Source organism: Leptinotarsa decemlineata, unplaced genomic scaffold (assembly GCF_025532065.1).
Source record: "Leptinotarsa decemlineata unplaced genomic scaffold, Ldec_3_MD MMD2_P_RNA_scaffold_6, whole genome shotgun sequence".
NCBI classification, from domain to species: domain Eukaryota; kingdom Metazoa; phylum Arthropoda; class Insecta; order Coleoptera; family Chrysomelidae; genus Leptinotarsa; species Leptinotarsa decemlineata.
The window spans coordinates 12,719,813-12,734,547 of record NW_027412533.1 but is presented as its reverse complement, the minus strand read 5'-3'; the positions used below and the strand labels follow the sequence as shown (position 1 = coordinate 12,734,547).

Here is a 14,735-nt window from a genome sequence, read left to right as displayed (position 1 = left end):
AGATTCAACTCTTCGCCTAATTGATTACTGTATCTGATCAAATAGTCCTGGTGTATTTCTTATTGTTGCACAGCCAGCAATAATCCCATTCCTCAGGTCTTCAACATTTTTGACGGAAATGGAATAAACTTATGACATAAGAAAACCCCAATTGCAAAAATCTAGAGGATTCACATCCTGGGATCACACAGTCCAATGTTCCGTACCTCCCCTACCTATCCAACGATTTGAATATACTGTATCTAAGTGTACATTAATGCTCATAAACCAGAAGTGTTGTTTCAGATGTAGAGGATTTCTTCAAGACGAGTGGGTAACTTTTCCGGAATTATTATTCAGATTTGCTCGGTCACATTTTTATAAATATTAGTGGAGAAATTGTACAAGATTTTTTTTTCATTTTCTGTAACGTTTTACTGATGTTGAAATAGTACTTTCATTACAGATTATGTATGTGGCATAATAGCTGAACACTCTTCAATAACGAGAATTGTGGAATATTTAATAATATAATGTTAACTTTTAAATATAATAAATTACATTCCACTGCTATTGTTTTTCTGACAGGACTGAGTTTTATTTGTTGTAACTTCCAACTCTAAATGAAACATTTGCATTTTCCACAATTATAGTTATCATAATTCATCTGATAGTGGCATGCTGCTGAAACTGTATGGTAGAGAAGTTAAGAAAATTCTCAATGGGGATTCCCAAATTTTCAATCGGACTGTGAATTTTGATTTGCCTCATATGTGTGTCTCTTCCATTCTGATGATTGCTTGTCACTGCAATTTGTATCATGAATACTCTGATGGGTTTGTCTCTTATATCCTTGATAGGTATGTGTACCCAACCTGCAAAAAAGTCATAATTTTCAACCAAAGCAAATAAGCATTTTCTTTTGAATGTTATGGAAGTGCAGAAAGGCCACACGTTTGTATTATATGTTTCGTGGAAATTATGACTCAACAAGTCGAAATATCAACTTTGATTTCAAAATTTCAACGTAAATCTCAAAATTTCGACTTTGAATAAAATAAACTTTTAATAACCAAACAGGCACTAGACCCACTTGCAGGACATAGTATACAATTTTGAGATGAAAATGTTGAATATAGGAAATATATACATATCGTAACAGTAATAAATTCATGAAATATTAAGGAAAAAACATATTTCAAGTGAGTGTTTGATGATTTGCAAACATAATATATAGTTTTGGAATGAAAGTGCTGAATATAGGAACCATACATATATCGTGACAATAATGGAGAAACATGGAGGGTCAAGAGCTGTTGCGCTTGATATTTCTAAGGCCTTTGACCGTGTGTGGCATGAGATTTTGCTGGCCAAACTTCAATGCTATGGCTTGTTGGATCATTTTTGTGTGTAGCTCTTCAGCTTCCTGAAAGAATGTTCCCTGCAAGTGGCCGTCGATGAATATCTCTCGAATACTTTTACAATCAACTCTAGTGTTCCCCAGGGATCCATATTGTCTTCAACCCTCTTTTTATTGTAAATCAACGACTTTTTGAAAAAAAACAAGAATCCAATATATTGCTTTGCTGACGACAGCACACTTGTCTCAACATTCCATTTGGATTCTAGGACAGGGGTCTCCAAACTACGGCCCGCGGACCAAATCCGGCCCGCCAATGTCATCAATCCGGCCCGCCAGTGTCATCAATCCGGCCCGCGACAGCCAATGATTTACTGTCATCAATCTGGCCCGCGACAGCCAATGATTACCTGATTGTTGTTACTATTGCTGTGATAAGTTGAAGAAGAAAACACAGAATGATAATTACTTGGTTTTATTTACTTGCAAGGTAAAAGTTAACAACAGAAATGATGACAAAAAAAACTTAACTTAAGTATCTAACTTTGAGCATATTAATAACTTACAAATAAATGAAATGAATTGTACCGATTATCAAAACATTATGTAAACATTCTTTGTGTACTTCATCTTGGAAAACGTTTTATCACACAAGTATGTAGTACAAAAAACATAAAACAACCCACGAGCAAATTTATGCAAATCATCAAATTGTTCCAGTGGAAGACTCTTATAAAATTCCAACAAAGATGAATTTTGATATTTTTGTTCTTAAGCATATCACTGCACCGTAAATCAATAATTTCCATTTGGACTTCCGGAGCCAGGGTTTCAATGTCAGAATCAAAAGGATTTTGAAAAAGCTTAATTTCATTCGCAATGACATCAAAATCTGAAAAAAGAGTATCAAAATTTATCTTCAAAGCACTCAAAGTTTCGATTGCAAAATTGACGGAAAATACAGTCTCTGTAGTGTGGCTGAATTATTCACATGTTTCAAAATGGGTGAAACATTTTTTACGTAAATGCGATTGAAATAGTATTATTTTCTGCCTGAAGGATTTGATATTGGTGGAGAAGCTGATTTTCTCCTTGCAATCTCAAATTCAGTTCGTTCACATGATTTGTCATAGAAGGCTAACTTCCACATCCATTTACTATTTTCTAAATCGGCAAAAGGGCGCTGCTTCTCATTTAAAAAAATTTCGATATTTCGAAGTTCAAAAAAGCGCTTAAGGACTTTTCCGCAACTAAGCCAGCGTACGGCAGTATGATATGATAAATCATTTTCTCCAATCTGTTGAATAAACTCGCGGAATTGTTGGAGATTCAGCCCAGTGGATCTGATGAAGTTAACAACTGATATAACTGGTTTTAGAACTTCAGACATATCCAAACATTTTCCGCACAAGGACTGTTGATGAATGATACAATGTAAGACTAATGGTTTTGAACCATCATCATTTTCTACAGCCTTTGACACAAGTGCAACCACTCCTTTATTTTTACCATACATATTTTTGCCTCCATCGGTTGTTATAGATTTCAAATTTCTCCATCGAAGGTTTTTTTTATTAATGGTATTTTCAACTCCCTTAAAAATATCTGCCCCAGTTGTCGTGCCGTGAATACTATCAATATCAAGAAGTTATTCATACACTTCATAGCTTTTATCTACTCCGCGAATAAAAATCAACACCTGAGCAGTATCCGACACATCCGTTGACTCATCCAATGCTAGAGAAAACCACTCATGATGTCCATTTTTGTCAGACAGTTGAATGGTTTGCCACGTTTTCCGATTTCAAGAGCCACACGAAAGCTGGCGCGAGTTGCAGACTCTTGTTCAGTATTCGCTTTGGTAAACAAAGATTGCTGCGATTTGAGTCCGCGTTTCAAAGCTTCAAATTTTTCCTTCCGCAAACTTCCTGTATATTTGGAGTAACTTTGAAGATGTTTCGATTCATCATGTCGTTTAATGTTATAGTCTTTGAAAACAGCTATGGTTTCAGTAAAAATTAAACATAGCGCCTTATTACTGGACTCGATCACAAAATACTGAAAGTTCCATTTTTCTTGGAACGTTCTGCATTCACTGTCGTCGACTTTTCGCTTCTTTTCCATACTAACAAATCACACATAAAAACAATAAGTCAAATCGAAATACTTTTATTGACGGGTGTTACTTTATTTCACAATAGACAGTTTCGCTTCCTTCGCCTTTCCTACGCAGACTAACTCGCAGTTGCGCCGCTAGATTTTTTATATGCAATTATTACTGCCATCTCGAGGTGATCGGAATACACTAGCTAGAACCAGAACTTTCTCGAACCAACGCAGTAATTTCAAATATTTAATTACGCCTAATGCCACCTAGCGGGTAGCTGTACATAGTACCACTACTCGCCACTAGATGTCGTTAAGTGTCACAATTGACAATAATTGAAATGCAAAAAATGCGTAAGTTTGCTTAGGTCACGCACTTTGCGACTATCCTAGTCTAGAAATATAGTTAAGAGCAGAAATTGGCCCTTGGAACAAACTGAAAAAATCATTATGGCCCGAAGGCTTCAAAGTTTTGAGACCCCTGTTCTAGGACATTGGATGCAGATGCAAATCTTCACCGGCAGCAGGAGGTTACATTTCTTAATGAGAATCTAGAAGTAATTTTGAATTGGGGTGAAAATAACCAGGTTCAATTCAATGCCACAAAAACCCAGGCATCGGTTTCTCCAGAAAGATATGTCTCCGAACAGGATATAATGTCAGGTCAGACGATTCCGCTTTCAGCTTCGATAAGTTTGTTGATGGTTAAAATGGACAACAATATGTCTTGGTAGAATCATGTTGCTGGATTTGCAAAGGCTGCTTCTCAAAAGCTTGGAACACTGTTCCGAACCAGAAAAATGTACACACCTCAGCAACTTTTGATGCCTTATAAAGCTGATATCAGACCTTCTTTGGAGTATTGTTCTCATGTATGAAGCTCCGCTCCTAAACATAGCCTGAAGCTGCTGGATTCTATCCAGAAAAGAGCCATTTGCCTGATTGGAGATGCGACCAGCACTTGCAACCTTGATAGTCTGGAACATCAAAAAAAGTTTGGGTATTTGTCTCTCTTCTATAGATACTTTCACGGGAAGTGTTCAAGTGACTTGGCACATTTGATTCTACCAAAAACGATACACATCAGAAATACGCGACGGACTATGGCTGCTCATCGTTTTGAGGTTCAACTCAGTACACCTCGAACTTCTCTGGTTAAGAACTCTTTCATTGAGAGAACTGCGTTTGTGTGAAATAAACTTCCTGATAACGTTTTTCCAAATGGATTTAACCTCCAGCGATTCAAATCCAATGTTAATCACTACTTCCGCACAAACACCGCTCTTAGAGCGCCTTAAGGATTTTCCTGTAATGCTTGTGATTTGTCCTTAAAAAATACCTTCATAGAATAAAAAACAAATTTCAAATAAGTATTTGTTTCTTCGCAAAGATGTTTTTTATCTCTTTTCGAATATATTCAATGATGAATAAATGTCCACTTTCTGACACACTTGATTTAATTTATAGCACACTACAAATAAGGGAGATTCGAAAAACATTTCAAATCTCCCTTATTTCAACTTAAATCCACAAACTACGACTTTAAACAAGATTGAAATTCAAGGATTTTATTATATAACATTCTATTAGGTTGTGTTATTCATCTTTGTTTTGATATTTTCATTCAACTATATTGGCAATAATTCGTAAGGAAATGATTGATGTTTTGTTATAATTAACAATCTATATTATTATAAAAGTTTATGAATACCATAACTTTTTTCATACTGTGTATATTTTTCATATTATACTATAGTATACTACTTGCTCAAAAGCATTAACGAATTTGAAGAACAATATATAAAATTTCAAGTAGGTATTAAATACGACTTTTAACTCAAAATTTCAAGATTAAAATTAAAAATTTCGAGTTTAAAGTAGAAATGTCTAGATCATGATGAAAATTTCGATATAAAAGTCAAATTAAAGTCGTAATTTAGAGTTTAAAATTGAAATTTCAAGTTGTTTGGAGTTTTTTCAAGAAAATGTGATGATCAATTGAATGGAAGGCTCTGGCGAGATTAAAATATATTCATGCTATTCATCCTACCCATTCAATTATATTCATGCTCCTGTATCAATGGATTTGATATATGTATTCAAATATATATATTTATATACTTGTTGTGAAATGTATCATTTATTTGTGGAAATTATAAAAATTTATCGCTGTGAGTAGTATATCACCTGTATCAGTCAATGTGATGTATGATAATACATAAATAAATTACCTGATGGTTCGGTGAGCATGATGACTTCTATTTCTTGAATATCGTTGAAATGTGTTCCAACTCTAATTGAAATTCTACTAGGGGTATAGCTTTCATCAAGTTTGTAGTCTGTATAAATGTAAATATCACTTATGGTAGTTTTCTTCTGAAACTGAATATTTACTAAATGTGGAAGTTGGCCATCTGACTGCCAGTAAGTATCTGCTCTATCATCTCTCAGCTGATCCACACCAAAACCTAATAGAAAAAGATACAATTTAAAAAAAAATGGCAGTTCAATGAAATTGCAAGAAATCAAAAATGTAGGTTTTCAAAAAATGAGCTAAGGCACAACTTTACCTAAGTATAAATTTCCAAAAACTCTCAATTTTTAAAATATGGATTTGGTATCTTTCACTCTGAATTCCATGAATTATCAATATTGGTCAATGAGTGTACAAAGAATTGTGGAAGTTAAAAATCTGTGGCAATCTGTTGATCCTGGTTTTGACAAAAATTAATTTAGAGTTGAAGAAAACTGGAATAAAGATCACAGTGCAAAATCAGTTTTCTATCTATTGGTGAATAATAACATTCTTGATGACATAGTGCAATGTAAAACAGCTGAAAACATATGGGAAACTTTGAAGACAATCCATACTAAATTTGATACGTATCATGGCTTACTGTTGCTCAAAGATTATATCAATACTACGAAAAGCTCAGACAAGACGATCAATCAGTACCTAAATAGATGAAACAGGTTTATATCATGAAGTTAAAAAAGCTGGATTCAAATTCAGCGAGAAAGTTCAAGCAGAATTCACACTATTAGTTTTAGCTGATCAATATGAGCACTTGTCAAGGAATCTGAGAGCCAATGAAAATGGCCTGAATATGTGCAATTTGAAGTCAAAGTTGCTAAAAGAGGAAAGACAAATCGAAAGTAAGCTGACTTGACATAAAGAAAAGGATGAAGTTGAAGCATTTGCAACGCAAAAAATACAGATGAATTATAAAAGGGAACATTTTAAACCTAGTTGTGGAAAGCCATTTAACAAAGCAGGCTAGAAACGAAATGGAGAAGATACTACAACAAAACCTAGTTATTCACACGAACATTTGAGTTGCTACAGATGTCTGGAGATATGTCATATTGGAAAAAATTGTCCTTTTGTCTGCAGCAAGAAGAAGAAACAAGACAAATTTTCTAATGTGCTAGAAAAGCCAGAAGCTTCAACTTTAAAATTTGCATTCAGTGCTACATGAAAAGAAGAAAAACAAAATGAACATTTTTTTTATTTGGTGAATAACAAAACATTGGGATAGTTGAATACCAGGAAATGGATCTAGTGATCAAATGAAGTCAAATTTTGAGAAATTCCTAAATGTCACAAAACAAAACACAGTTGTTTTAAAATATGTTCCATCATGAGAAAATTTGGCCTGATCAACCAACAAAATGTGTTGCTGCAGTCATATTGGTGAAGCATTTAGTAGAATTGGGAATCAGAGATCCAAGGGGAATGATGTCAGAAATAGTTGATTTTTAGTTAGCTCTGTTTTGAATATCATCGCACAACTCAGTTTCCTCTTTCGATTACGAACATATTCAACTATATAAAAATAGTTGAACCATTGCTACAAACAGTTCAACAAATAAGACTGATGCAAGATCCACTCTAGTATTTAAGTGAAAGAAAATGTTTGAGTAAATTCAAATATATTAAACAACTTTGGTTTTTTTATGGTTTTAAAAAACTGATAGCTCCTTAAAATTACTGAACAGAAGCATAAAAAACTTTGAGCAATAATTTTACCAGGTTTACACGAGGAAAGACTCCAGATAGCTTGTGAACCCACTTCTCGAACATTTCCAGTTCTTTCATTTTTTATGGGATCTACTTCTCCAGAAGATTTTAGAGACATTTTCAAAATTCATTAAACATAAAAAATAACCCGTATTTGTGACATATAGACATCACTTCATATTCTTCTTTATTTTTTGAAGGCATTTGGTACGTTTTGTTAGCATATACCTTCAAAAGCTATTAGATAACTGTGCTATAGTGTGTTGTTCGAAGAAAGGAATTTTGGCCAGAAAGATGTAGCTGCCTGCTTTTGACGAGAATAATAATTCTCTCTCGAACAGAATTATTACTAACAAAAACACCTATCTTACATCAGTTCATTGACATCAAACAGGCTTTCGTCCGATAATATCGAATAGCAGGTTTGTTTGTTGTATTTTAAGAATTTTTGGGTTGCTCTAATGAGAGTAATGATATTACTGACAAAAGTTCAAATACTTCAATAGTAGCTAAAGGTTAGTTCATGTTGGAACGAACATCGCATAAAAAGTAGCGTCGTGTTTATCGTAAAAAAGTTGAAAAAATTTAACTTTTTTGCGATCTCCTCAAAATTTTATACGTCAACATACAATCAGGTTATATTGCTGTTTTATTTGACTCTCGTTTTTTAAGCCTATACATCGAAATTGAATCCGAAATGGACGAATGTATCAGGTTGTTCAAATTATATCAACTTTACCGTATATACAAAGCTTCATTGAGAAGACCCCGTCTTCATAGTGTGAGAAATATTTTCAAAAACAGAAGAAAATATGGAGAATATTACAACCTTGTGTCTCAAATGAGAATTAGTGATCCAGAGAAATATTTCAACTATTTCAGACTGACTCTCTCATTATTCAATAAATTATTGAATTTGGTTGGCTCTTCATTGAAGAAAACCTATTTTGCAATATGCAACAAATTTGAGATTAAGTTCAGAATAACATGAACATGTATGTAAATTAAATTGTTCGAGTGAGTTTTCAGTTTCCAAAGAAAAGCAGCTGAAGTGACATTTGTTGTCACTTGTCATTTGCCATATCACCTCTTTTTCTGTCGTTCTATCATTGTCACTGTCGTAAAAGAAGCATGTCTTCAATTTTAAGAACTTCAAAATTTGTTAGATACATTGCTGGCTTCGCAAGAAGTATTGTTGTGAATACTCCCAGAGAATTCGATGGCAATTTTGTTAACAATTCACAATGCGTTTGTGGAGTTTTATCGAGGTCGGTATAATTATTGGTGAAACCGGCAATTCTGTGATGCAACACTATTTCAAATATTTGTATGTCAAACAATTTCCTCATAAACTGAGCCCTTTATCAAAAAAACTTTTATGTAAAAGTTAAAATATTAAAAAAAGGTCTATAAACTTGAAGTGGAAACTATTTTTTCACAAAATCTGAAACCCTCTCTTTTCAATTTTTGCCAGTAATATTTATTTCTCACGAAATTTGGTAGAAACTCATCTATTTAATGAAAAAATTCCTTATTTCTTGAAAGGGAGATTTTTTTTTGAGAAATAATTATTTGACAAAAACTTTGGCTTTCTACTTCTTCATCAATATGCATAAAGTGTGGGAACTTCTGACAAAAGAAATAATGTAAATTAACACGTTGGCTGCTACACATTCCCCTGGATACATATATATTGGTCGTGCCTTTAGTAATATAACAAAAAATGATATAAAACTGTAATATAAGTTTTCCGTTGATTTTAGTGAAACTAGTTATGGAAATGATTTTCTGAGTATCAGTTCAGATTTTTTTCTGATTGATTGTCCGAAATGTTAATCTATCATTTGCTCTTCATTAGTTTCTTAAGTCAAAATTTTCAGTCTGCCTATTGTTTTCATTCCACTTTAGAATTTCAATTTACAAATTAAAAAAATGATGGTCTTCATTTTGGACTATTTCAAATGTTTTCAAGTAATGTATCTGTGAACTTTGTGTTTCTGAAGATGAATAAATATTATTATTGATAATCTGCAAGTTCTTTATAGTAGGTTAATATTTCACTTGATTTTTTAAAGAGTACATGGATGAATTAAGTAAATCAATAATAACACTATTCTAGTTTGCTAGGTTAAGCATTCTAGTTATGGATTCATTTATACCACTGTTATTATTTTTTTTTACCCTTCTGACATATTTCTGCACTAATCTACATTTCAAATATTTATGTTTCTACTTCCAGCAATTTTGCGACACAATCTACTTTAGTAGACCATAACTTAGAAAGTAGTTTAAGAAGAATCGATCATGATGTTAGAAGATCGGGCAGAATTTCGAGAAGAGACATTGAAGATGTCTTGGAAGAAATTCGATTAGCGAGGTCAGCTACCAGTTCGCAATCACTGTTGATGATAAGATGTTGCGGTAACTTGGTTCCCGAAGAGTTGCCCGACACGAGAACAAAATTGGTTCAGGAGATATGGAACACCCTCAAGAAACTTGGTGTCCCGATGGATGTTTCACATTACAATGCTCTCCTCAGAGTATACTTAGAGAACGAACATCCTTTTTCCCCTACAGACTTTTTGAGCGAACTGGAAAGCAACGGCATAGAACCTAATAGAGTCACTTATCAAAGGCTAATCGCTCGTTACTGTCAAGATGGTGATATTGAAGGGGCTACCAAAATACTGGAATATATGAGAGAGAAACAGATGTCTGTTAACGAGAATGTTTTCAATGCTCTGATCGTTGGACATTCCAAATCAGGGTAAGTTCTGTTTTATTTATTAATGTAATTTTTTATTTACTATATAAATCCTTTATTTAGTCAAAGACTAATGATACAGTTCAGTGAGAAACAATTTTAAAATAAATCGATAAAATCTAAAAATATATATATATATATATATATATATATATATATATATATATATATATATATATATATATATAATATATATATATATATATATATATATATAATATATATATAATATATATATATATATTATATATATATATATATATAATATATATATTATATATATATATATATATGTAAACGGTCATTTGTCAGCCCGTAGAATATACGATGTGAACTCTGGTCAGCCTTCGGAAACGTCGGTCGTCCCGGTTTCGGGCTCACCAACGTTTCCCACTGTATATAGTGTTTTTTGGACATGTTATCATGTGAAATGACGTTTAGCAAATTTTCGGTTGGGCCGACCATTACACCATATACACATAGCTGATACACCACCTACTTTCACAAAACTTCGCCAGGAGGCGTGGCTGTGTAATTGTATACACCTGATGTGAATAGTGTCTTTGTGAGCCCAGGTTTATACGAACACTTTCAATGGATAGCATGTTGGTCAGCCCACAATCGGGCAACGCTGCACTTGCATTTCATGATTCTAACTAGATTGTCGTGGTGCAGAAATTCGATAATAGAAATGGAAAATTTTTTGAGAGATGTAGAATTTTATGAAAAAGTTCCTGTTTTGTATGTTTTTTGTACAAGCGTTCGTGTGCGTGCATCACCCTATATCTATACAAGCAATTTAGATCAGGAATTGTTTCGCATATAAAAGTTTTATCAGAGCTTCGTAACATATTCACTTGTAGAAAAATGCTTGATCTGAACTCATACTTTCCCACATTCGACTACTTACCCGAAATCAGCTTTTTCGGATAACGGTGTCGAGTACGGAAATATACTGTTTCCGTTCTAGTTAGGATAATAATAATATAATTACTAACAGTGCGTTATTCCATTTAGCTTGTCGAAGCAATTTTAACCTCTGCACTATCTTAGATACAAAAATTTGAATATGTTATAAGTTGAAAATATCAATATAGTGTTCGGAATCACACGTTAAAATGTAAGACCTCGTTAATCTATAGCTAGTACAAGTTTATACTTCTGAGGGTTGTCGTTCGTAGGGGTGCGACAGACATATTTTAAACCGTTTCCTGTTTGTATTTTCAAATGTAGATTTTCAAATTCTAATTATATGGCATGGACGCCTCAACAGAAATCGCGTTGTGTAAATCAATTTTAGACATTAAGCAGGAAACTTCGGATTTGACTTTGAAATTGTAGATTTGAAAACCTGACTGCACAAAAATAATCGAAGTGTGACTGAGTAGAAATGAGTAGATGAAAAATGACATTTTTTTCACAAACGAAAAATCTAAAATGTGATGAATGATCTGGTAATGAATTTATTGAGAAATGAATAGTGAATATCCAGAATGTCTACAGTTTCAATAAATTCTATATAAAAATCCGCAGCAGCACTACGGATTTCCGATATATAATTTAGTTCAAAAATTAGGTAAAAATCGCACTAAGTATGTTTTCGATGACGAAACGAAATTCTGAGTGACTAACATAAGGTAAGATATAATTTGTGAAACAGATATTAGTAAATTAACGTGAAGTTAGCCACATATTTCTAGCCACACTTTCTGACGTAGGAAAACTCTAACGTGGGATAGAGGAGCAAACACAGGCGGTGTTGTCAGATTGTTTTTCTTCCTTAACTTCCTACGATCAACATTTCTTAAGGTAATTGGAGTCGGGTAGTGATGTAATTCGATACGAAACCTCTAATCATTCACAATTCACTCAATATATTTCGAATGCCAAAATGATATAGGTATAGACCTTACTAATTTGTTTGACCCTTAGAGACAGAAAAAATTAATTCAACGGGAGACTATCAGTAATCCACCCGAAATATTTTGAGTGTCGGAAATTCTAGAGTTTCTCAAAAAAGGTTATAAGTATACGGGTTGAAATCAATTTGTTTTCTCACAGAATAGCGATCGGTCAGTAACAAAAGTGTGGCTGGGCAATAAGTACCAAAAATAATTGTTATGTTAAAAAAGTTGATTGAATGTTCGACCAAAGACATATCAAAGTTTACAAATACGTGACTTGAACAATTTGTTTGACCAAAATTAACAGAAAAAAAAATTTTGAAGGCACAGTAGCAATCCATTTGAATTGTCAGAATTTCTTGAATATGAAATTCTCATAGAGGATTGAGTGAAATTGCCTTCCGATTTCTTTGGATTGCCGTAAGACACTTGGGAAAAAATTAAAACATTTCCTTATACCATGAAATTTCCATTGAACAAAACATACCGTGAGAAAAAATATCTGGAAAAATTCATAAAACTGCTTCCAAATCCCTATGGATGGCCGTGACAGACTTGGAGAAAAATAAAAACTATTTCTCGTACCATGAAATTTCCATATGGAGGTCCGCTGCCACTGAACAAAAATACCGTGAGAAAGAACGTCTGAGAACATTCATGAAACTGCTTTCAGATCCCTTTGGATGGCCGTAGCATTCAGATCTCGTACTATGAAATTTCCATATAGAGGTCCGCTGCCACTAAACAAAAAATACCCTGAGAAAAAACATCTGGAAACATTCACAAAACTGCCTATAGATCCCTTTGGATGGCCGTAACAGACTTGGAAAAAAATAAAAACTTTTTCTCGTACTATGAAATTTCCATATAGAGGTCCGCTGCCTCTAAACAAAAAATACTGTGAGAAAGAACATCTGAAAACATTCAAGAAACTGCTTTCAGATCCCTTTGGATGGCCGTAACAGACTTGGAAAAAAATAAAAACTTTTTCTCGTACTATGAAATTTCCATATAGAGGTCCGCTGCCACTAAACAAAAAATACCGTGAGAAAGGACATCTGAAAACATTCTCAAAACTGCTTTCAGATCCCTTTGGATGGCCGTAACAGACTTGGTAAAAAATAAAAACTTTTTCTCGTACTATGAAATTTCCATATAGAGGTCCGCTGCCTCTAAACAAAAAATACTGTGAGAAAGAACATCTGGAAACATTCAAGAAACTGCTTTCAGATCCCTTTGGATGGCCGTAACAGACTTGGAAAAAAATAAAAACTTTTTCTCGTACTATGAAATTTCCATATAGAGGTCCGCTGCCACTAAACAAAAAATACTGTGAGAAAGAACATCTGAAAACATTCAAGAAACTGCTTTCAGATCCCTTTGGATGGCCGTAACACACTTGGAAAAAAATTAAAACTTTTCCTCGTACTATGAAATTTCCACATAGAGGTCCGCTGCCACTAAACAAAAAATACTGTGAGAAAGAACATCTGAAAACATTCATGCAACTGCTTTCAGATTCCTTTGGATGGCCGTAACAGATTTGGAAAAAAATAAAAACTTTTTCTCGTACTATGAAATTTCCATATAGAGGTCCGTTGCCACTAAACAAAAAATACCGTGAGAAAGAACATCTGAAAACATTCAAGAAACTGCTTTCAGATCCCTTTGGATGGCCGTAACAGACTTGGAAAAAAATAAAAACTTTTTCTCGTACTATGAAATTTCCATATAGAGGTCCGCTGCCACTAAACAAAAAATACTGTGAGAAAGAACATCTGAAAACATTCAAGAAACTGCTTTCAGATCCCTTTGGATGGCCGTAACACACTTGGAAAAAAATTAAAACTTTTCCTCGTACTATGAAATTTCCACATAGAGGTCCGCTGCCACTAAACAAAAAATACTGTGAGAAAGAACATCTGAAAACATTCACAAAACTGCTTTCAGATCCCTTTGGATGGCCGTAACAGACTTGGAAAAAAATAAAAACTTTTTCTCGTACTATGAAATTTCCATATAGAGGTCCGCTGCCACTAAACAAAAAATACTGTGAGAAAGAACATCTGAAAACTTCCAAGAAACTGCTTTCAGATCCCTTTGGATGGCCGTAACATACTTGGAAAAAAATAAAAACTTTTTCTCGTACTATGAAATTTCCATATAGAGGTCCGCTGCCACTAAACAAAAAATACTGTGAGAAAGAACATCTGAAAACATTCAAGAAACTGCTTTCAGATCCCTTTGGATGGCCGTAACACACTTGGAAAAAAATTAAAACTTTTCCTCGTACTATGAAATTTCCACATAGAGGTCCGCTGCCACTAAACAAAAAATACTGTGAGAAAGAACATCTGAAAACATTCATGCAACTGCTTTCAGATCCCTTTGGATGGCCGTAACAGACTTGGAAAAAAATAAAAACTTTTTCTCGTACTATGAAATTTCCATATAGAGGTCCGTTGCCACTAAACAAAATATACCGTGAGAAAGAACATCTGAAAACATTCGAGAAACTGCTTCAAGATTCCTTTGGATGGCCGTAACAGACTTGGAAAAAAATAAAAACTTTTTCTCGTACTATGAAATTTCCATATAGAG

The 14,735-nt window shown here is 33.7% G+C and overlaps 2 protein-coding genes across 3 annotated transcripts in view; one reads left to right on the top strand and one right to left on the bottom strand.

Annotated features, from left to right (window-relative positions):
* Nucleotides 1-496: 496 nt before the first annotated feature.
* APC10 (anaphase-promoting complex subunit 10) lies at nt 497-7,614 on the bottom strand. Its single transcript, XM_023172471.2, has 3 exons — nt 7,476-7,614; nt 5,677-5,913; nt 497-854 (listed from the first exon to the last, which is right to left on the bottom strand). Exons 1-3 carry the CDS (start codon nt 7,582-7,584, stop codon nt 643-645), a joined length of 558 nt encoding a protein of 185 aa, XP_023028239.1. The 5' UTR covers nt 7,585-7,614; the 3' UTR covers nt 497-642.
* A 534-nt stretch (nt 7,615-8,148) lies between these two features.
* bsf (bicoid stability factor) overlaps nt 8,149-14,735 on the top strand; it is a 43,237-nt gene continuing 36,650 nt past the window's right edge. Inside the window, exons 1-2 of one of the 2 annotated variants that reach the window (XM_074170011.1) lie at nt 8,149-8,180; nt 9,706-10,233. In XM_074170011.1, coding sequence (XP_074026112.1) covers nt 8,164-8,180; nt 9,706-10,233 — 545 coding nt within the window. In that variant the 5' untranslated portion in view covers nt 8,149-8,163. Of the gene's footprint in view, nt 8,181-8,556; nt 8,735-9,705; nt 10,234-14,735 lie in introns of those variants that run through there. The other variant, XM_074170010.1, reaches the window with a different exon arrangement.